Source organism: Scyliorhinus torazame, chromosome 4, assembly GCF_047496885.1.
Source record: "Scyliorhinus torazame isolate Kashiwa2021f chromosome 4, sScyTor2.1, whole genome shotgun sequence".
NCBI lineage: Eukaryota > Metazoa > Chordata > Chondrichthyes > Carcharhiniformes > Scyliorhinidae > Scyliorhinus > Scyliorhinus torazame.
The window spans coordinates 236,080,027-236,104,730 of record NC_092710.1 but is presented as its reverse complement, the minus strand read 5'-3'; the positions used below and the strand labels follow the sequence as shown (position 1 = coordinate 236,104,730).

General features: G+C 49.3%; 1 protein-coding gene across 1 annotated transcript in view; it reads right to left on the bottom strand.

Annotated features, from left to right (window-relative positions):
* Positions 1 to 24,704, bottom strand: part of LOC140411483 (calcium and integrin-binding family member 4-like) — a 143,322-nt gene that overhangs the window by 70,948 nt on the left and 47,670 nt on the right. Inside the window, exon 3 of the mRNA XM_072500575.1 lies at positions 22,638 to 22,734. Coding sequence (XP_072356676.1) covers positions 22,638 to 22,734 — 97 coding nt within the window. The remainder of the gene's footprint in view (positions 1 to 22,637; positions 22,735 to 24,704) is intronic.

Genomic DNA, 24,704 nt, shown 5'->3' with positions numbered 1-24,704 from the left:
TCGCGACAAATCCCCCCCACTCCCTCACAGGCTTGCGCGGTTAAAGCGCCAGATCATCCCGGGGAGGCCCGCTGCTATTTCTGCGGGCAAGCGAAACACCCCCGGCAGCGCTGCCCGGCTCGCGCAGCTATTTGCAAAAGCTGCGGCAAGAAGGGCCATTACGCGGCTGTGTGCCGGTCCCGGGGGGTCGCCGCAATCCCCGGAGAAGAACGAGCCCAACGCATCCCAAACGCTCCCCAACCCCCCCAGCGCCCCATGTGCGACACGCGGGCGCCGCCATGTTGGGTCCCGGCCACCACGAGGGGAGGATGGGCGCCGCCATCTTGTGACTCCCCAGCCACGTGCGATTCATGGGGGCGGCCATTTTGTCCACCCCCGACCACGTGCGATCCATGGGGGCGGCCATTTTGTCCACCCCCGGCCGCGTGCGATTCATGGACGCCGCCATCTTGGATGACAACAAAGGACCCCAGCATCGACGGCTCCACGGGGTCCGAAGAAGACGCCGAGACACTACGACCACGACCGGCTTCGGTGACGCTGGATGAATCACGGCCCCGGACGCTCCAGACGACGACAACAACGGTGCTGATCAACGGACACGAGACATCATGCCTGATCGACTCCGGGAGCACCGAAAGTTTCATTCACCCCGACACGGTAAGACGCTGTTTTCTGACCATCCATCCAAGTAGGCAAAAGATTTCCCTAGCTGCAGGATCCCACTCCGTAGAGATCAAAGGGTTCTGCATCGCGAACCTAACGGTGCAAGGGAGGGAGTTTAAAAACTACAGGCTCTACGTCCTTCCCCAACTCTGCGCACCCACATTACTGGGATTAGATTTCCAGTGTAACCTGCAGAGCCTAATATTTCAATTTGGCGGCCCAATACCCCCACTCACTATCTGCGGCCTCGCAACTCTCAAGGTAGAACCGCCGTCCTTGTTTGCAAACCTCACCCCGGATTGCAAACCCGTCGCCACTAGGAGCAGATGGTACAGCGCCCAGGACCGGATTTTTATTCGGTCTGAAGTCCAGCGGTTGCTGAAGGAAGGCATAATCCAGGCCAGCAATAGTCCCTGGAGAGCCCAGGTGGTAGTAGTAAAGACCGGGGAAAAGCAAAGGATGGTCATAGACTATAGCCAGACCATCAACAGGTACACACAGCTAGATGCGTACCCTCTCCCCTGCATATCCGACATGGTAAATCGGATTGCCCAGTATAAGGCTTTCTCCACCGTGGACCTCAGGTCCGCCTACCACCAGCTCCCCATCCGCCCAGGTGACCGCAAGTACACAGCCTTCGAGGCAGACGGGCGTCTATACCACTTCCTAAGGGTCCCATTTGGTGTCACAAATGGGGTCTCGGTCTTCCAACGGGAGATGGACCGACTGGTTGACCAGCACGGGTTGCAGGCCACGTTCCCGTATCTCGACAACGTAACCATCTGCGGCCACGATCAGCAGGACCACGACGCCAACCTCCAAAAATTCCTTCAGACCGCTAACGCCTTGAACCTCACATACAACGAGGAAAAGTGCGTTTTTAGCACAAACCGGCTGGCCATCCTGGGATACGTAGTGCGCAATGGGATAATAGGCCCCGACCCCGAACGCATGCGCCCCCTCATGGAATTTCCCCTCCCCCACTGCTCCAAAGCCCTGAAACGTTGCCTGGGGTTCTTTTCATATTACGCCCAGTGGGTCCCCCAGTATGCAGACAAGGCCCGCCCGCTAATACAGACCACTACCTTCCCCCTGTCGACAGAGGCTCGCCAGGCCTTCAGCCGCATCAAAGCGGATATCGCAAAGGCCACGATGCGCGCCATCGACGAGTCCCTCCCCTTCCAGGTGGAGAGCGACGCCTCCGACGTAGCTCTGGCGGCCACCCTTAACCAAGCGGGCAGACCCCTGGCCTTTTTCTCCTGAACCCTCCACGCCTCAGAAATCCGCCACTCCTCAGTGGAAAAGGAAGCCCAAGCCATAGTGGAAACTGTGCGACATTGGAGGCATTACCTGGCCGGCAGGAGATTCACTCTCCTCACCGACCAACGGTCGGTAGCCTTCATGTTCGATAATGCACAGCGGGGCAAAATTAAAAATGACAAGATCTTAAGGTGGAGGATCGAGCTCTCCACCTTCAACGACGAGATCTTGTACCGTCCCGGAAAGCTGAACGAGCCGTCCGATGCCCTATCCCGCGGCACATGTGCCGACGCACAAATAGACCGTCTCCAAACCCTCCACGAGGACCTCTGCCACCCGGGGATCACTCGGTGCTACCATTTTATAAAGTCCCGCAACCTCCCCTACTCCGTGGAGGAGGTCCGTACAGTCACCAGGAACTGCCACATCTGCGCGGAGTGCAAAACGCACTTTTTCAGGCCGGATAGAGCGCACCTGATCAAGGCTTCCCGCCCCTTTGAACGCCTCAGTCTGGATTTCAAAGGGCCCCTCCCCTCCACCGACCGCAACGCATACTTCCTGAACGTGGTGGACGAGTACTCCCGTTTCCCCTTCGCCATCCCCTGCCCCGACATGACAGCGGCCACAGTCATTAAAGCCCTTGGCACCATATTCACACTGTTCGGTTGCCCCGCATATATCCATAGCGACAGGGGGTCCTCCTTCATGAGTGACGAGCTGCGCCAGTTCCTGCTCAGCAAGGGCATAGCCTCAAGCAGGACGACCAGCTACAACCCCCGGGGGAACGGGCAAGTAGAGAGGGAGAACGGCACGGTCTGGAAGACCGTCCTACTGGCCCTACGGTCCAGGGATCTCCCAGTTTCCCGGTGGCAGGGGGTCCTCCCGGACGCTCTCCACTCCATCCGGTCGCTGCTGTGTACCACCACTAACCAAACGCCTCATGAGCGCCTCCTTGTCTTCCCCAGAAAGTCCTCCTCCGGAACGTCGCTGCCGACCTGGCTGGCGGCCCCAGGACCCATCTTGCTCCGGAAACATGTGCGGGCGCACAAGTCAGACCCGTTGGTCGAGAGGGCTCACCTCCTCCACGCGAACCCGCAGTACGCCTACGTGGTGTACCCCGACGGCCGACAGGACACGGTCTCCCTGCGAGACCTGGCGCCCGCCGGCAACACACACACCCCCCCGACACCGATCATCCCCTCCCTGCCACCGGCGCACCCCGCGACCACCCCCTTCCCGGGAGGATCGATCCTCCTCCCGTGTCCGCCCAGGAGTGAAACAGGAACAAACACCAAAACGCTCCAGGAGACGACAACGCCGGAACAAGCACCTGCACCACCACCGGGGCTGAGGCGATCGACGAGGAAGACCAGACCGCCCGCTCGACTCGTGGCATCAGCGTGACACCAAGAATGTTGTTGGACTGTAACAAAAAAATTTTTCTCTTACTAATGACTAATGTGATATAAAATAGTTACTTTAGAGATATTAGTTAATGTAATGTAGAGGTAGGCCAGTTTAATTCTGGTGAGTTCACAGACAAAGGATTTCAGACCGCATGGAAAAGCAGGAAGAGGTGTGTCCACCAAAGCAGGAGAAAAGGATGCTGGGTAATAGGGGCCAAAGGAAGGGATTGGAAGTGAGCCAATCAGAGTAGATCAACAGGTCAGGAGGGGTATAGGATGACCTATGGGCGTCGTGTATGTGAAACTTTATGCCATTTGAATGTATCAGTACAGATTCCTTTGCTCCATATCCTCACTTGATTCCAGAAGTTCATGGAGCACAATGTGCTTCGTGCTCCTGAGGATTGAGAAACGCTTGCAAGCTAAATAAAATAACTAATGCTGTACCTGCAAATCCATCTCAACTTTTATTGAGGCCAGACTGACGGGTAAAGAAACTTTGGATTCTACATTTGGTGCCGAAAACCTGGGATTTCTCAAGACGGTTCTGACCAACTGCGAAATCAGAATTAGACTGATTTTGAACAGGAGGATAGGGAAAGAGGGCCCACAATGTAGAACTGGAAAATGACCACGCATTGATTTTTCCCCTCTTCTTATCGTCTGATTAGTCTGGTCACTCGCGGTTGGTACGGAAAGATCGTCTCGACGAAATCAAAGGTCAGTCTGGGGATTAGCAATTTAATTGATGGGATTTCATATTGTTGATTCGGCTTGGGTTAGGTTTTTGGGTTGATGTGACATCTCAAATGATGATTCAATTCCAAGTATAAGTGTTTTTAAGGCTGTTGTGACTTCAATAGTGGAGGTTCAGTCTAGTATATGGGTTCAGGGGCTGATGGGACTTCAGTAGTGAGGGTTCAGTCCAGTATAACTGTTTTTAAATCTGAAAAGGATTCAATTCCATGTGTGAGTGTTTTAAATCTATAGTTGATTAAGCTAAAATTGTACCCTTGGACTGTAGTGGCGAAAAACGCAGTTCCGAGGACTAGTTGAGATTATGGGGAATTCCTTGGATAGCACAAATGATCCAGGCATGCCACTGCAAATATTATGCGATATGTATCCGGATAAAGCAAAGGATTTTAGAAAAATGTCAGCACAGTTAAGAAGTAAAATGGGGGATGAATGGCCACTAGGGGGCACCAAAGACCTAGAAATTGTTCAGAAAATCCAGGGATACATCTGGAAAAAGAGTCAAAGTATGAAAGCAAAAGAATTAATTGGATTATGGAGGCAATATTGTCAAGAGGAAAGAGATAAGATCATGTTGTCGAGTTGGCAGGACAATGCCCTTAAAATAGGAATTCCAATTAGTGAACAGGGTAACCTAAAAACATTACAGGTCTTGAAAAAGGAATGTGCATTCAAAAAACGCGCAAGTAGAGACAGGAAAGGCGCGGGTCAAACAAGAGATGAGCTACGTAGTTCAATGGCTGGCCTTGAATTGACAGAAAATGATAAATTCAATAATTTAGATAAGTCACTAAAAGTTCCGACTGCACCTGTAGCATGGTCTGCACTAATTCCAGAACCACCAGAGTATAATAATTTATATCCAGTCATTGCTCCCCAGATTCCAATTATGCCAGTAACTCAAGCCCTTTTGGGTGATGCTGTGGGTCCTGATTTACCATCTTCACGATCAGTAGAGAAAGAGGAGCTCTGTTCCGCAAGCCCAGTTAGCTCTAGGACCAGATCTCGGACAGCGAGAGAAGGGCTTGATCCTAACCAGAAACAATTAAGTATATCACCTAAGTCCCTCCAAACTAAGGAGAAACCGCAAGGTTCGAGAACAAAGGAAGCTGCAACAGATGATTTTGAAGAGAAAGAACTCCCTCTAGTGACAGGGAGAGACGTCGAAGTCTTGGAAGAACCAGAGGAAATAGCTAGAGTGCCCCCTGGTGACATTCGGAGACAGTTGCCGATTAGGAAGATGCGAAACCCGGACGCGGTGACTGCCGGGGCGCAACCCACGATAGATGTTTACTTCCCATGGACACCCAGTGAGATGATGGCTATTATGGCTACAATCCAGGATAGAAAAAAATCTCCTGCTGCTTTCGTGGATTCCTTGAGAACTACCATCTCAATTTATCAAGCTGATTCTAGGGACCTCTGGGCCCTAGTCCAGCAGGTTTTAACCCCAGCAGAGTACCGCAATTATCTTAATCACTTGAATTATGCTAGCCACGCTGCACTTCAGCAAGCCAATGCGTTGGACGACGATAGAAGGACACAGATCCTGAATGCGTTGAATAGCACATTTCAAAAGCCCATAAATCTTTCTGTTATCTTAGACCTAAAACCTAAGAAGATTGAAGAGCCAGAGGAATTTCTGGAGCGTTTTAATGAAATCTACCGTGGGCAGTCAGGCGACTTGCTATATCAAAATGGTCAGAATTCCCCTCAATATTGTGCTATGTTAATGCATTGCCTACCACCTTCTGTGGCTACTGCTGTGAAATGTAATAACATGAATTGGACAGAGAACGACCCTTCCCAGATGGCAAGGGCAGTCAGATTTTATTGGAAGGAGGGTGTAGGCCAGGAAGGAGACTCAGTTACAAAGGTTAAGACTGAGTATGTAATGAAAAAGGATGATCTGCGACCCCAACAAGCGGCAAAAATGGTAGTTTACCAGCAGGAGCCCCAATATTGTGACTTTGGGTGGGTGGATCAGCGAGGGGGAGGATACCAAACCCACCCAAAGGGACCCTCAGCTCCTTTTTATGGCCCACCGTATGCATCAACAGCTTTACAACCGCCGCCCCCTCTGAGGGGCCATTGGTCTACTGGGAGAAGAGGACGGGGCAGATATAGAGGGAGCAATGCATGTTTTAATTGCGGCCGTGAAGATCACTGGCAACAGGAATGCCCGTTTAAAAGACAGGCAGTAGAAGGAGATTATCCGACCCAAAGGAGGGGGTACCCACCAAGGGGAGGACAGACGAGATACACTGACTTCTCCCAGGCAAACCCTTTCCCAACACAGGATTGACTAGCTAATTTAGTCATTAGGACTCTCCAATCGGACAGGGAACCTATTATCTCTCTGCAGATAGGAGATCAACATCACTCATTTGTAATCGACACTGGAGCAGCCATGTCTTCTGTGCAATCAGAACTTCGACTACCACTATCCGACCACACGCAGCAATTGTCGGGGTTCCAAGGACAGGTGTGTGAGTATCCTATTTCTGAACCTGTGACAGTCACTTACGAGAATAAGTCTGCAGATCATCAGTTTGTAGTGACTACCTGATTGGACTGTAACTTGTTGGCCCGAGATTTACTGTGTATCTTCCAGCTACAGCTAGAGTGCGGAGACGAGGGGGTAACGGTTAAATCATGGAGGATGAGACAACAGTGCTATATTTCTATCACCCCCCAGTGGTGGACGTTAGACATTGAACATTCACTGCATCACGTTACCCTGGCCTATGACAGAACTGGACAAAACAGGGAGTTGGAGGACAAATACCGGCCATTAATTGGGACCGAATGGCCAGTCAAAGTTACAGCCACAGTCACGGGAAAAGAAGGTACAGCCGATTTTGTTACAATATCACCACATTTATGACCACAGTCAGCTTCGGTAAGCCCTCATATTACACGTCAGGTCCACGACCAGTACCATGCCAGGGATCTGGGGCGAATGGTAAGGAGGGCAATGGATCATTCGGATCCAACAGAGTACGCACTTCAAGTCATGCCGGACGGCACTACCATAAAATATTTTGAGGTCCCTGAAACAATTAACACTCGACTGCAGCATCACTGGGGACATGATGTGTTGGAATATGTCAATCCACAGGTCTGGGCGGAATACCCATCACAAGTGGGAAAGACAAATGTTACACCTATTAAGGTAATGATTAAGGATCATGTAAAGCTACCTTCCATTCGGCAATACCCCCTGAAATCCCAAGCTGCTCCGTCTATAGACAAATTAATTCAAGAGCTGTTGCAACAGGGTATTTTGGTCCCTTGCCAATCAGAATGTAACACCCCCATACTTGCTGTGCCTAAACCAGCCAAACCAGACCAGTACCGATTAGTACAGGATTTACGTTCAATCAATGCCATTGTACAGCCGTTATATGCTCTCGTCCCTAACCCTGCCCACATACTGGCTCAAATTCCAGCTCAAGCCCGGGTCTTCGCCATAATTGACCTTCAGCACGCCTTCTTTGCCCTCCCACTTGCAACTGAAAGCCAATATTTGTTTGCCTTCACTTACAATGGGCAGCAGTATACCTGGACCCGACTGCCACAGGGGTTCGTCAACTCACCTACACTCTTCTCCAGATGTCTGCAGACCCAACTCCAGGCCTTGACATTGGAGCATGGTTCCACTCTAGTGCAGTATGTAGATGACATATTGGTGGCAAGTCCTGACGAGCCCAGTAATAGGGATGATGTGATCCAATTATTGAACCACCTATCCTCGTTGGGTTATGTTGTCTCACAAGCAAAGGTCTTGGTGGCTCAGAGAAAGGTTAAGTTCTTAGGAGTTTTACTTACAGCCACAGAAAGAAGTCTCGAACCCAGTAGGATTGAACCAATATGCCAATTCCCCGCCCCTACAATAGCCAAGGCGGTTCGTCATTGGCTGGGTATGGTGAATTATTGTCGGCAGTGGATACCAAACATCGCTGTCTATACAAAGCTGCTGACGCCTTACACTAGTGAAGAGGGGAACTTTACTCTCACCACCGAGGCACTCGAGGCCTTCCGTTGCCTGAAGCAGGCCTTGTTACAAGCACCGGCCCTCGGGAGGCCCTTGTACGACCGACCATTCCAGATATACTGTGCTGTTCTGGAAGGATGTTCAACAGCGGTACTCACCCAGCAACATGGGGACAAGCACCGGCCCGTAGCATATTACTCTTCCAAACTCGACCCAGTGGCGTTGGGCCACCCTGTTTGCACCCAGATCTTGGCAGCGATATACAATAGTTTGCAGGCTGCTGCCAATATCACTCTCCAACAGGATATTACGGTGTATAGCTCCCACTCGGTAATCGCACTATTGGGGCAACTGCAGACTCAGCATCATACCGCAGCTCGTCAGAATAGGTATGAGATATACCTTTTGAACAATCCACGTCTGACATTTAAATACTGTACCACTATCAATCCAGCCTGTTTTCTTAGCGGTCCCCCTGTCCATGAGGACGCACCTGGTCACGACTGTTTAGCCTTGATTCAGGAAACTACAACAATAAGGGACGATCGGAGTGATATTCCGTGAGAACAACCTGACATGATTATGTATGTTGATGGCAGTGCATTAGTAAGCCCCACTGGCCGGAGACTGTCCGGTTATGCAATCATAGATCAGGATGGTCTGATTCTAGAAGCGGCAGCTTTCCAGACCCCTTATTCAGCTCAACAAGCCAAACTTTTTGCCCTCACCCGTGCATGTATACTTGGGGGAGATCGTCGGGTAAATATTTACACTGACTCCCGATATGCTTTCGGGGTAGTTCATGACTTCGGACAACTCTGGAAGAATAGGGGATTCCTGACCTCGGCAGGCACGGAAATATCCCACCGGGGTTTAGTTAATGACCTACTGCAGGCCCTCCTTATGCCCGCGCAGATTTCCGTTATTAAATGCGCTGCCCACACAAACGGTAAGACCCCAGTTGACGTTGGTAATGAACGAGCAGATTGTGCAGCGCGGACAGCCGCGCAAATTCAGCAAGTGATGGTGCCTAAAATGTTAAGTCAGACTAAACGATCTACTATAAATATGTCTGCTTCTGACAAGTCAATGCCAACCATCCAAGACGTCATAAGGTTACAGGAGGACGCTCCTGAGAGTGATAAACAAATGTGGAAACGGTTAGGTTGTACATATGATTCTGTTTCCTCTTTATGGACCACGCCAGCACATCAGACTTGTATGTCTGATGTACTGGCTTTATGGGTCATTGAATGTGTACACTTTGCAACTCATTGTGGGGCTCGAGGGACTAGTGATTTGTTGCTGGACACTTGGTGGCACCCTAAAATGCAGGGGTTGGCCCAGAGTATCAGTACTCGGTGTTTGATTTGTCAGCAATATAACACCGGAAAAGGTATCCCTTGTGGGATGGGGCAAACCCCATTGCCCAGTGGTCCCTTTGAGACGCTCCAAATGGATTACATTGAGTTAGAAAGGTGTCAATGTTATAAATATGTTTTGGTCATTGTGGATGTGTTCAGCAGATGGGTCAAGGCGTATCCGACTATCGATAATAAAGCTGCTACTGTGGTTAAAGTCTTGATGCGGGAAATCATTCCCCGGTACGGTATACCAGCTCAGTTAAGTTCTGACAATGGGCCTCATTTTATTGGACAAATTAACAAGGAGTTTTGCTCCCAGTTGGGCATACGCCAGCAGTTACACTGTGCTTATAGACCGCAGGCGGCCGGGTTGGTTGAGAGACACAATCAGACCCTCAAAACTAAATTGGCTAAATTAAGAGCAGACACGGGACTGACATGGCTTAAGTTGCTCCCCGTTGCCCTCTACCAGCTGCGGGTTACACCTGCGGGACCGGCCCGGCTCTCTCCTGCCGAGATTCTTTATGGCAGGCCTCTTAGAACTCCCTGGAGCCTGCAGGTTCCCAGACTGGTTCAGTTTCACCATATGACTGAAGAGATGACCACCTATGTTCTAGCCCTCACGCAGGTGCTCAAGGAGCTCCATGGCCAGGTCCACGCGGCTCACCAGCCATCGCCCCCAGTAACTAGCTCACTTTCAGTCCAGCCCGGCAGTTATGTCATGGTCAAAAATTGGACTAGGAAGGGGTCGGAGCCGCGATGGGACGGGCCCTTCCAAGTTCTCCTTACCACCCCCACAGCAGTTAAAGCGGAGGGGCGAAGTGCTTGGGTCCACCTTCATCACTGTAAATTGAGTCCATCTCCACTACTGTAAAAGGTCGGATACTAACCTGCCTCCCTTCTCCAGTGCTATTTTCCAGGTGTGGAGCATGATGGAGTGGCTACGCACCGTCTGTGTGATATTTGGCCTCACTTCGCTTGGAGTGTTATTGGCGACGGACATGGAAAAGGGGAATATTATTTATATTTGTAACCCCAACCAATCTACAAGGATACATCACCTATGCAAAGGTGATGTTCTTCGCTGCCCCCATATACGAGGACATGGTATCGACTCATGGAAGGTCGTCAAAGTTAAGGAGAATGCAGGACTCATGAAGCAATTGCACCGGTCCCGGCGATGGGAAGGGAACATTATATGGACATTGCCTTGTTTTTGGAATACATGTAAATTTGATTTTGGATGTGTTAAGATTGGTGCAATAAAGGTAACATCAGGCCGTCAGGAGAGCGTAGGAAGAGGCTATGTGAAAGAGAGAGGGACTAGAGAGAGGACGGGGCGTGTGAGAAGGGAAGTACAGCTAGAACGTAGGTTACCGGGAGATACACTTAAGTTAGTTAAAGGCCAAACTGAGGAAAACCTGGGTAGTATGAATCTTTTCTACCAGATTTACCATCGCTTGTATGGCCACGGACGGGTTGTCTGCTACCCGAACCCCGCAGCAGTGTCTAGGTTATTTTCTGTTTCACCGCTTTGGGGCACTCCCCAAACGGTGGTTCATTGTCAGCATTCCGAGCCACTGCCCGAGCAAGTCACTCTTCCTTACGATCCGGGTTCAGCACCACCGGCTATTTGCCTTCCCCTTCCTCGGGATAATTCCCAATCACAGTATGATAGGCTGCAACGGTGTAGGGCGTATATACCTAGCCACTTCACTCCCAATATGGATTCCCGGTCGTACGAGAATTGTTTCAGCAGTGAAGGATACGGCTGTTTGCTGGTAGAGGTGGAAACGAATATAACATGTCTGTTCCCCACCTGTACGGACAGGAGGTGCCATATCACCCAGGCGTCTGGCCAATGCGTTTGTTACAACACCATAGAACATAGAACATAGAAAATACAGCACAGAACAGGCCCTTCGGCCCACGATGTTGTGCCGAACCTTTGTCCTAGATTAATCATAGATTATCATTGAATTTACAGTGCAGAAGGAGGCCATTCGGCCCTTTGAGTCTGCACCGGCTCTTGGAAAGAGCACCCTACCCAAACTCAACACCTCCACCCAACACCAAGGGCAATTTGGACATTAAGGGCAATTTATCATTGGCCAATTCACCTAACCCGCACATCTTTGGACTGTGGGAGGAAACCGGAGCACTCGGAGGAAACCCACGCAGACACGGGGAGGACGTGCAGACTCCGCACAGACAATGACCCAAGCCGGAATCGAACCTGGGACCATGGAGCTGTGAAGCAATTGTGCTATCCACAATGCTACCGTGCTGCCCTTAAGAACAAATAAATCTACACTATATCATTTTACCGTAATCCATGTACCTATCCAAGAGCTGCTTGAAGGTCCCTAATGTTCCCAACTCAACTACTTCCACAGGCAGTGCATTCCATGCCCCCACTACTCTCTGGGTAAAGAACCTACCTCTGATATCCCTCCTATATCTCCCACCTTTCACCTTAAATTTATGTCCCCTTGTAATGGTGTGTTCCACCCGGGGAAAAAGTCTCTGACTGTCTACTCTATCTATTCCCCTGATCATCTTATAAACCACTATCAAGTCGCCCCTCATCCTTCTCCGCTCTAATGAGAAAAGGCCTTGCACCCTCAACCTTTCCTTGTAAGACCTACTCTCCATTCCAGGCAACATCCTGGTAAATCTTCTTTGCACCTTTTCCAGAGCTTCCACATCCTTCCTAAAATGAGGCGACCAGAACTGTACACAGTACTCCAAATGTGGCCTTACCAAAGTTTTGTACAGCTGCATCATCACCTCACGGCTCTTAAATTCAATCCCTCTGTTAATGAACGTGAGCACACCATAGGCCTTCTTCACAGCTCTATCCACTTGAGTGGCAACTTTCAAAGATGTATGAACATAGACCTCAAGATCTCTCTGCTCCTCCACATTGCCAAGAACTCTACCGTTAACCCTGTATTCCGCATTCATATTTGTCCTTCCAAAATGGACAACCTCACACTTTTCAGGGTTAAACTCCATCTGCCACTTCTCAGCCCAGCTCTGCATCCTATCTATGTCTCTTTGCAGCCGACAACAGCCCTCCTTACTATCCACAACTCCACCAATCTTTGTATCGTCTGCAAATTTACTGACCCACCCTTCAACTCCCTCATCCAAGTCATTAATGAAAATCACAAACAGCAGAGGACCCAGAACTGATCCCTGCGGTACGCCACTAGTAACTGGGATCCAGGCTGAATATTTGCCATCCACCACCACTCTCTGACTTCTATCGGTTAGCCAGTTTGTTATCCAACTGGCCAAATTTCCCACTATCCCATGCCTCCTTACTTTCTGCATAAGCCTACCATGGGGAACTTTATCAAATGCATTACTAAAATCCATGTACACTACATCCACTGCTTTATCTTCATCCACATGCTTGGTCACCTCCTCAAAGAATTCAATAAGATTTGTTAGGCAAGACCTACCCCTCACAAATCCGTGCTGACTATCCCTAATCAAGCAGTGTCTTTCCAGATGCTCAGAAATCCTATCCTTCAGTACCCTTTCCATTACTTTGCCTACCACCGAAGTTAGACTAACTGGCCTGTAATTCCCAGGGTTATCCCTAGTTCCTTTTTTGAACAGGGGCACGACATTCGCCTCTCTCCAATCCCCTGGTACCACCCCTGTTGACAGTGAGGATAAAAAGATAATTGCCAACGGCTCTGCAATTTCATCTCTTGCTTCCCATAGAATCCTTGGATATATCCCGTCAGGCCCGGGGGACTTGTCTATCCTCAAGTTTTTCAAAATGCCCAACACATCTTCCTTCCTAACAAGTATTTCCTCGAGCTTACCAATCTGTTTCACACTGTCCTCTCCAACAATATCGCCCCTCTCATTTGTAAATACAGAAGAAAAGTACTCATTCAAGACCTCTCCTATCTCTTCAGACTCAATACACAATCTCCCGCTACTGTCCTTGATTGGACCTACCCTCGCTCTAGTCATTCTCATATTTCTCACATATGTGTAAAAGGCTTTGGGGTTTTCCTTGATCCTACCCGCCAAAGATTGTTCATGCCCTCTCTTAGCTCTCCTAATCCCTTTCTTCAGTTCCCTCCTGGCTATCTTGTATCCCTCCAATGCCCTGTCTGAACCTTGTTTCCTCAGCCTTACATAAGGCTTTTTCCTCTTAACAAGACATTCAACCTCTCTTGTCAACCATGGTTCCCTCACTCGACCATCTCTTCCCTGCCTGACAAGGATATACATATCAAGGACACGTAGCACCTGTTCCTTGAACAAGTTCCACATTTCACTTGTGTCCTTCCCTGCCAGCCTATGTTCCCAACTTATGCACTTCAATTCTTGTCTGACAACATCGTATTTACCCTTCCCCCAATTGTAAACCTTGCCCTGTTGCACGTACCTATCCCTCTCCATTACTAAAGTGAAAGTCACAGAATTGTGGTCACTATCTCCAAAATGCTCCCCCACTAACAAATCTATCACTTGCCCTGGTTCATTACCAAGTACTAAATCCAATATTGCCCCTCCTCTGGTCGGACAATCTACATACTGTGTTAGAAAAGCTTCCTGGACACACTGCACAAACACCACCCCATCCAAACTATTTGATCTAAAGAGTTTCCACTCAATATTTGGGAAGTTAAAGTCACCCATGACTACTACCCTGTGACTTCTGCACCTTTCCAAAATCTGTTTCCCAATCTGTTCCTCCACATCTCTGCTACTATTGGGGGGCCTATAGAAAACTCCTAACAAGGTGACTGCTCCTTTCCTATTTCTGACTTCAACCCATACTACCTCAATAGGGTGATACTCCTCGAACTGCCTTTCTGCAGCTGTTATACTATCTCTAATTAATAATGCCACCCCCCCCACCTCTTTTACCACCCTCCCTAATCTTATTGAAACATCTATAACCAGGGACCTCCAACAACCATTTCTGCCCCTCTTCTATCCAAGTTTCCGTGATGGCCACCACATCGTAGTCCCAAGTACCGATCCATGCCTTAAGTTCACCCACCTTATTCCTGATGCTTCTTGCGTTGAAGTATACACACTTCAACCCATCTCCGTGCCTGCAAATACTCTCCTTTGTCAGTGTTCCCTTCCCCACTGTCTCATTACACGCTTTGGCGTCCTGAATATCGGCTACCTTAGTTGCTGGACTACAAATCCGGTTCCCATTCCCCTGCCAAATTAGTTTAAACCCTCCCGAAGAATACTAGAAAACCTCCCTCCCAGGATATTGGTGCCCCTCTGGTTCAGATGCAACCCGTCCTGCTTGTACAGGTCCCACCTTCCCCAGAATGCGTTCCAATTATCCAAATACCTGAAGCCCTCCCTCCTACACCATTCCTGCAGCCACGTGTTCAACTGCACTCTCTCCCTATTCCTAGCCTTGCTATCACGTGGCACCGGCAACAAACCAGAGATGACAACTCTGTCTGTCCTGGCTTTCGACTTCCAGCCTAACTCCCTGAACTTGTTTATTACCTCCACACCCCTTTTCCTACCTATGTCGTTGGTACCAATGTGCACCACGACTTCTGGCTGCTCACCCTCCCCCTTAAGGATCCTGAAGACACGATCCGAGACATCCCTGGCCCTGGCACCCGGGAGGCAACATACCTTCCGGGAGTCTCGCTCGCGACCACAGAATCTCCTATCTATTCCCCTAACCATTGAATCTCCTACAACTATTGCTTTTCTATTCTCCCCCCTTCCCTTCTGAGCCCCAGAGCCAGACTCCGTGCCAGAGACCTGACCGCTAGGGCCTTCCCCCGGTAGGTCATCCCCCCCAACAGCATCCAAAACGGTATACTTGTTTTGAAGGGGAACGGCCTCGAGGGATCCCTGCACTGTCTGCCTGTTTGTTTTTTTCCCCCTGACTGTAACCCAGCTATTCTTGTCCTGTACCTTGGGTGTGGTTACCTCCCTGTAACTCTTCTCAATCACCCCCTCTGCCTCCCGGATGATCCGAAGTTCATCCAGCTTCAGCTCCAGTTCCCTAACACGGTCTTTGAGGAGCTGAAGTTGGGTGCACTTCCCGCAGGTATAGTCAATGGGGACACCGGTGGTATCCCTCACCACCCACATCCTACAGGAGGAGCATGTAACTGGCCTAGCCTCCATCCCCTCTTACCTTACAGAATATAGCTGCTGTGTGGACTAACTAGATCTCCGCCCTCCGACTCTGCTCCCAGTCAGCTACACTTCCTGTAAACTCCTGGCTCTCTTCGCACTCTTTGCGGAAATGTCGGAAACAAAATGAAAGGAGCACCTTACTCCCTCCTCACCTAACTCCCTCGGTCACCAAACTCTCACTATCGCACTCAAAAAGCACCAAATTCAGCACTCCCTCGGTCACCAAACTCTCACTATCGCACTCAAAAAGCACCAAATTCAGCACTCAGTGCAAACACCACTTGCGTTCCATTGAACGCCAGCCTCCAGCTCCTTTGTGGCTGGGCGAATGTCTCTCATATCACTGTTGGGACTAGGGCTTTCCGCATTGCTAGGCGGCCCGAATGGGCGTTTCGAAGCTGGATAAACTGGGCTACTGGGGGATCCTTACGCAACCGATATACTGATTGTGATGCAAGCCTGCACACGGAGCAAGGATACTACTTTTTATTTAATGGCACAGCGACCAACGTTTTGTCACCCCCATTTCCCCGCCAAATTGCTATAGGGACTCTAGTCCCTACCACAGCCCCCTGCCCTTCGGCGTGGAAGCTGCATCATCAGTTAGCACGCCGGGCAGTCTCTGCTGAATTTTGCGAGAACTGGAAAATACCTCAGGTTCTCGCACCCAACCGGGGCCACTCAGCCGGATGGGGGATTCTGAGCGTCTTGACACTGGGAGGTGTGGGGGGTTCCTTGGCTGTCAGCAAGAGGAATTATTTTATTTGTGGCCTTACCATCTTGGGAAATGAAACCTTGGGAGCCCTTGGGGCAATAACCAAGGAATTGTCTCAGCTACGGTTGTTTGCAATGCAGAACCGGTATGCTCTTGACTATCTTCTGGCCCGTGAGGGTGGGGTATGCGCCATAGTGCAGGGCAAGTGTATCATGGGAGTTCAGGACTTGACCGCTAACATCACTAAATTTATGGATCACATACGGGATCACCTGGACGGAATGCAGGATCCTGGCTCTTGGGGTAACTGGGGATTTGGGGGTTGGAAGGACTGGTTGATAAATATGGCCATGTATTTAGTGGTGGCTATCGGCTGCATCTTTGTGGGCCTAGCTGTCCTTAAATGTGTGTTGGGTAGAATGCGGGGTGCACTGGAACAGATCAACGCCCCTAAAATCTTAACTGTTAAAATCCATGAGGGTGCAGCAGATGACGGGGGGCTAAGCCAGGAATTGGAAATGCAGCGACGGATCTTTTTAGATGAGGAACCGTAGCTATGGATTGGATAGTTCGGTTATCATGGAATGATAAAAGGAGGGAATGACGAATGTGATATAAAATAGTTACTTTAGAGATATTAGTTAATGTAATGTAGAGGTAGGCCAGTTTAATTCTGGTGAGTTCACAACAAAGGATTTCAGACCGCATGGAAAAGCAGGAAGAGGTGTGTCCACCAAAGCAGGAGAAAAGGATGCTGGGTAATAGGGACCAGAGGAAGGGATTGGAAGTGAGCCAATCAGAATAGATCAACAGGTCAGGAGGGATATAGGATGACCTATGGGCATCATGCATGTGAAACTTGATGCCATTTGAATGTATCAGTACAGATTCCTTTGTTCCATATCCTCACTTGATTCCAGAAGTCCATGGAGCACAATGTGCTTCGTGCTCCTGAGGATTGAGGAACGCTTGCAAGCTAAATAAAATAACTAATGCTGTACCTGCAAATCCATCTCAACTTTTATTGAGGCCAGACTGACGGGTAAAGAAACTTGGGATTCTACACTAATATTGTAAATAGTTTCACAAACCTTGTACATAGCCCAGTGTAGGGCGAAAACTGTAATGATATGCCCGAAATTTTCCTCCCAGGACCAGCCTTGTAAACCCCTACCACCATGCGAACCACCACCCCGCCGGGTTCATTTTTAACAAGGGGTGAATGTGGTAGTATGTATTAGGGGTCATGTGGGACTGTGAAGCCGTGATGCTATTGGCTGACAGATCCCGGGTCCTGGTTGGCTGTTGACTCCTGGCTCCGCCCTGAAGGCGGAGTATAAGAACCCGAGCTTCTCCCCGCCGCTCCATTCTGTTGCTGAACTGCTGGGGACAAGTCTCACTCAATAAAGCCTCATCGACTTCATCTCTACTCGTCTCTCTCGTAAGTCATTGTGCGCTACAATACCTAGACCAGATAGTACCGAACGGTGAATGCAGTTACAAGAACGGACTCTTATCCTATCCCACGTTTAAAGGCTTGCATTAAGAAAGGGGGACAATCTGCTTTTATTTCCAACTTCCAGACATGGAAAGAACATTTAAAACATCGTATGGAGTTCTTCAATCGACTTCAGGAGGCGGGTTTGGTGATGAACCTAGCCGAAAGTGAATTTGGAGAAGCCCAAATCACTTTCCATCGGAGTTTCCGTTATCCTCAAGACGAAGGGATATAATGCGATTTCTTAGCATGAATGGCTTTGATCGAACAGTTGTGCAAACGTTTTGTGGCGTGATTACTCCACTGATGGAATTGCTGAAGAAACGTAAAAAAAGTTCAATGGACAGTGGATTTTCAACAGGCATTTGACTGCCTGAAAGCTGTGGTAACCAATGTTCCTGTATTGGAGAATTGCAAGGGACTCGTGGTCAGATTGAACTAAATTATCTGATTCTGAAGAGAAATGCCGAGGATTAGAGGAATAGATGGATCGTGCAGAGACTTTGTTCAAAGAGACTGTCAATCGAGAAGGATTTTGGTTGGAGGAAGAAGAACAAAGAAAAATGGACTATATTATTATACCTGTTTGCATGTGTTTTTTTTTAAAGAAACAAAAAGGTATATTTACTGTGTACACTTCTTAGAGGATGGTGCAAAAGTGAAAAATGAAATCATCTTGAAGTTGATGGTTTATTTTTTTTCTTGGGGGGAGGTGTCATGTGAGGGTACCTTTAAGACATGGATGTTTAAGCAATGTATCTTTAAGAAAGCAGTGATGTCAGAGAGTGGGTGGAGCGGAGGTCAGGTCAGCCATTTTGCAGTTTAGTTTTGCAGTTTAGTTTGCACTTTGAAGGAAAAGAGCTGGGTGTGTGTCTGTGTTTTGCAGTGAGCTGGATCTCTGCCATGAAAGACTATCTCTGGATCATTTGGGTGATTTAAAGTAAAGCCTTTAACCTGATGTGATTTTGTTTAAAGGTGTTAAGTCTCTTGGACGTTTGAAGGAACATTTTAAGGAATTATTTACTGTTGCAATATTTTCTGAGTTATCTTTGAAGTAAGGGTTTTTAAGAGATCCAATGTTTATTTAAGATGTTAAGTTGAGTTCATGGAATAAACAGTGTTTTGTGTTTAAAAACCCACGTGTCCATAATTGTAATCCCACACCTAGGGAAAATGCCATGTGCTAGGAAAAGCAAAAAATCCATTAAAGGGAGAGGTTGTTTGAACTCCATGATACATTTTGGGGTTCTGAAAACGCCTCGCCCATAACACTAGAAATCGCCCATTACAGAGATGGCTACCAGAAACCCACTACAGAGTGTTCCAAAAAACCTCCATTATAGGCTCCCACAGAAACCTCCATTACAGGCCCCCACAAAAGACCCCTATTACAGAGACAGCCACCAGAGATCTCCCGCAGACCGACCCTCACCAGAAACATCCCATTGCAGAGACCCCCACAAGAGGCCCCCAATACAGAGACCAACACCAGAAACCCTCCAACTAGAGACCCCCACCATAAACCTCCCATTATAGAGACTACCAGAATCCCCCCATTATAGAGACCCCCACCAGAGACCACCCCAAAGTGATCCTCACCAGAAACCCTCCCATTACAGAGACACTACCAGAACCCCCCCCCCCCCCCCCCATTACAGAGGCCATCCACTAGAGACCACTACCAGAAACCCCACATTATAGAGACTCCTACCAGAAACCGCTCATTATCCCTGTGTCTGCGTGGGTTTCCCCCTATAGTCCAAAGCTGTGCAGGTTAGGTTGATTGGATATGCTAAATTGCCCCAGCAGGGGGTTACAAGGATAGTGTGGGAAATTGGGCCAAGATTAGGCTTCTCTTTCAGAGGGTTGGTGCAGACTCGATGGGCTGAATGGCCTACTTCTGCACTGTAGGGATTCTATGATTATAGAGACCCCCACAAAAAACTCCCCATTACACAGGCCCTCACCAGAGACCCCGTCCCCATTATAGGAACCACTGCCTGGAAGCTAGAGAGGAGTCCAGACAGGCAGTGAAAGAAATCATGACTTTAAAACTCGCCTGCCCCCTATACCTGCTGCTTCAGGCAGAGACAGCAGCACCTGTAAATTCCTAAAAAGCAAAACCACATCAGCTGGGTTGAAACCCCCTCAGATCTTTTATCTGCACGGCTTTAATTCACATCAATGGAAAATTGGTTTTACTAGGCATTGAAAGTTTGCACACAGCCAGCATTGTGACAAAAAATGTTTTGGATATTAAAAAAGGGTCAAGATGGAAGAGAAAGGTCATAGTCTAAAGTTATTGAACTCAATGTTGAGTGCTGAGGCCTGTAATGTGCCTAATCGGAAGATGAGGTGATGCTCCCCCCAGTTTGCATTGGGTTTCATTGGAGCATTGCAAACAGGCCAAGGATGGACAAGCGGACGTGAAAGCAAGATGCTGAGTTGAAATGGCAAGTGACAGGAAGTTGGGTCATGCTTGTGGACTGACCAATGGTCTTGCACAAAGTGGTCACTGAGTCTACTTTTGGTCTTCCCAATATAGAGCAGACCTCATTCGGAGCAATGAATACAGTAGATCAAATTGAAAGAGGTGCAAGTGAAACGTTATTTCACATAAAAGCAATGTTTAGGGCTTTGAATGGTGAGGAGGGAGGAGGTAAAGGGAAAGGTGCTGTGGAAAGGGGATGAGGAGCTGGGGGTGATGGGAAAATGGTGTCACATGGGAGTGATCCCTGTGGAATGCTGCTGGGAGGGTTGTGAGGTAAGATGTATTTTGTGGTAGCATCATGTTGGAGTTGGCGGAAATGGCAGAGAATGATCCTTTGAATGCAAAAGCTTGTTATGTAGAAAGAACAAGGGGACCTACCATGGCTCTGGGAGGGAGGAGAAGGAGTGAGGGCAGAGAGTAAGGAATGGGTCAAACCCAAGAAATTAGGTCGGCTCGTGAAAAGGAGAACAGCTGACAGGGACATGCAGTCATTGGCACAAAGGTATCATCAAATGTACACCGGTTGCAGTGAGAATTGACACTATGCACATGAACAGTGCAGGGTGTGGTCACCCTCCTGGTATTTTAGGGGCATAAGAGGAGGGACAAAGCATCCAGACACAAGTACAAGTCAAACTAAATGCAAAAAAAGACAGCAGCTAACAACGGGAGCACAACTCTCAGATTTCAGGTCCAGTGGCAATCAGGAGCAACATCCTTCACAGCAAGGACAGAGCTTTAGGCATGTGGAAGTCCAAGGAGATAAACAAGTCGTAAGAAGGCAATCCATACCCTCCAGTGAGCTCTGGATCTTGAAGATGGTGATATGCTAGATCAACATAACTCACTGTAGGAAGTGGAGGTGCAGGATGTGGAAGAGGAGAAGGAGAAGATAAAGAATACAAAGGGGCCCTGACTGCATAGGGAGGTAGCTGTAGCTAGCACAGTACTTAAGGGTGTTGAGTGGATGCTATCAACATTGGGGATATCATCTTTGCTCTGCCATTCTAACAAAGGCAATGGTGAGGTCTGGAACCTATTTTAAGCTGCCTGTGAGAGCGCTTCCATTGAAGGCGCAGCCTAGAATAAATCCACTCTTACTGCCAATGAAGGATGCACATCTGTCGGTGGTTTCACTGTCTCCATTCAAGGAACTCTGTTCCCTTCACCACTTCATCCCTCTTTTCCTGTCCTGCCATTAATAAATAGAAGTTCAAAGGATTGGTGTCATGTGTCAATACCCCAGTTATCTAATTAATGCTCTGCCTGATGTGGTGGCTCCCCACTCAGCCACTTCTTGATAGTGTCTCCCTTGTGACCTGTGGAGGCAGCCTGTTTGCTTGTTTCTACTTGTGGCTGAGTTACATATGGCAGTTATCCTTGTGGCGAGCATTGGGGGAGCACCTTGAGAGGTTGTTCCACCAGTGTCATCGCAGGGGCAATTGTCTACTCCTGCTCCAATTTTTACCTTCTTAGGCTTCCACTGTAAAAGCGATCAACTTCATAGAGAGCCATACGTGGCATGACATGGAGTGCATGCAAGAATTGTGCACTGACATTCACAGGAATCACGTCTCACTCTGTAGTACATGGATCAGTCAGTAGTGTTGGTGACAGAGAGATGCTTGGAGGGTTACTTGTTGCAGCCCAGCTGATGGGCCCCTCCTGTTATCTGAAATTCTGCCATCGGCTGAGGCAGTCACTGAGGATGATGGCCGTGCCACCCCTCACGTGGCATCATCACCATTGACCTCCTAAGCCCCTTGTGACTAAGAGACCATCATGCAGCCAGATCCCATGGTGGAAGCTGCCCCTGGTCAGAACATAGGCTAACATGGGTACCTGGAAAGCTCTCCCACACACCAGGATTAGCTAGTCAATCATCGTCAGAGCTCCTGAATATTACAAAAATGTCTGTTTCTGGTGTCAAACTACCGAGTCAATGTTAGTAGGTTGATTGTATTCTGCATCTTCACCAGCAGAAATGATATTATGGAGCCAACCCAATGCAAAAAGGACCCTGCTTATCTTCTTCCTGAACATTAGTCGATAGATAACTGGCATGCAGGGTTTGATCCCCGCCCAAATGGACAACAGATACTAGGACCTTCTTACAATCACTACTTAAGTCACACAGATAAACTTAAAATATGAAAATTTATTGCCACCATGATGGTAATTACAACATCCTATATCTGACTTTACCTCCCTGGTACAGCAAGCTTCCACATTGCATACAAACTAATGGAAAGACAACTTGAATAATGTGATAGGCATTACAATGTCGGACATTTTACAGTTAAAAAAATGTTCCATACACACCTGTATTGCTGGAATACTGCTGACCTGTGCTGATGTGATAACTTGTGTTTTGAAGTCAGTTACTTCACCAGCCAACTGCATAAACTTCTGGTGAACACTGAAACATAAAATATATTTTTATGATAAATTTGTTAACTCGAGAATGAGAATACAATCCCGTTTTTTTCCTCCGATGAAATATTTCCTTTTATTAAAAAAGTAACAACATTATTAAAGCACTTTGAAACACCGGAGATGGTGACAGTGGGGGGAGGGTGAAGGGGAGGGGGGGGAAGGAAGGGGGGGGGGGGGGAAAGGGGGGTGTGGTAGTATGTATTAGGGGTCATGTGGGACTGTGAAGCCGTGATGCTATTGGCTGACAGATCCCGGGTCCTGGTTGGCTGTTGACTCCTGGCTCCGCCCTGAAGGCGGAGTATAAGAACCCGAGCTTCTCCCCGCCGCTCCATTCTGTTGCTGAACTGCTGGGGACAAGTCTCGCTTAATAAAGCCTCATCGACTTCATCTCTACTCGTCTCTCTCGTAAGTCATTGTGCGCTACAATTTATTAAGCGAGCTTAAAGGACTATGGAGCTCCGGATCGCCCCGGAATGCCTGCGGATCAGCCCCCACGCAGCGAACTCGGCAGCAGTTTTTAAACACTGGCAAGCTTGTTTTGAAGGCTACCTCCGAACGGCCCCCGGCCGGATCACAGAAGACCAGAAAATGCAGGTCCTGCATTCGAGGGTAAGCCCGGAAATTTACCCTCTCATAGAAGACGCAGAGGATTTCCCGACGGCGCTCGCAGCAATGAAGAGCATCTACGTTCGCCCCGTGAACCAGGTCTACGCACGCTACCAACTCGCAACGAGACGGCAAAGTCCCGGAGAATCATTAGAGGAATTCTACGCTGCGCTGCTAATTTTGGGACGGGGCTGCAGCTGCCCGCCGGTGAACGCGATTGAACACATGGACATGCTAATTCGCGATGCGTTTGTGGCAGGTATGAACTCTCCCCAAATCCGCCAAAGACTTTTAGAAAAAGAGTCGCTAGGACTCTCAGAGGCACGGGCCATTGCAGCTTCCCTAGATGTGGCCTCGCAAAACGCCCGCGTCTACGGCCCCGACCGCACGGCAGCCCCTTGGGCTCCGTGGACCCCCGTCGCGACAAACCGCCCCCCCTCCCTCACAGGCTTGCGCGGTTAAAGTGCCAGATCATCCCGGGGGGCCCCGCTGCTATTTCTGCGGGCAAGCGAAACACCGCCGGCAGCGCTGCCCGGCCCGCGCAGCTATTTGCAAAAGCTGCGGCAAGAAGGGCCATTACGCGGCTGTGTGCCGGTCCCGGGGGGTCGCCGCAATCCCCGGAGAAGAACGAGCCCAACGCATCCCAAACGCTCCCCAACCACCCCAGCGCCCCATGTGCGACCCGCGGGCGCCGCCATTTTGGGTCCTGGCCACCACGAGGGGAGGATGGGCGCCACCATCTTGTGACTCCCCAGCCACGTGCGATTCATGGGGCCGGCCATTTTGTCCACCCCCGACCACGTGCGATCCATGGGGGCGGCCATTTTGTCCACCCCCGGCCGCGTGCGATTCATGGACGCCGCCATCTTGGATGACAACAAAGGACCCCAGCATCGACGGCTCCATGGACACGGAGTCGTGCTGGACACGGTTCCCAGACTGCTTCACTGCGATGTTGACTGCTGGACACGGTTCCCAGACTGCTTCACTGCGATGTTGACTGCTGGACACGGTTCCCAGACTGCTTCACTGCGATGTTGACTGCTGGACACGGTTCCCAGACTGCTTCACTGCGATGTTGACTGCTGGACACTGTTCCCAGACTGCTTCACTGCGATGTTGACTGCAGGATACTGTTCCCAGACTGCTTCACTGCCATGTTGACTGCAGGACATTGTTCTCAGACTGCTTCACTGCCATGGTGTAGCGCACAATGACTTACGAGAGAGACGAATAGAGACGAAGTCGATGAGCCTTTATTAAGCGTGACATGTTCCCCGCAGTTCAGCAACAGACTGGAGCAGCGGGGAGAAGCCCGGGTTCATATACTCCGCCTTCAGGGCGGAG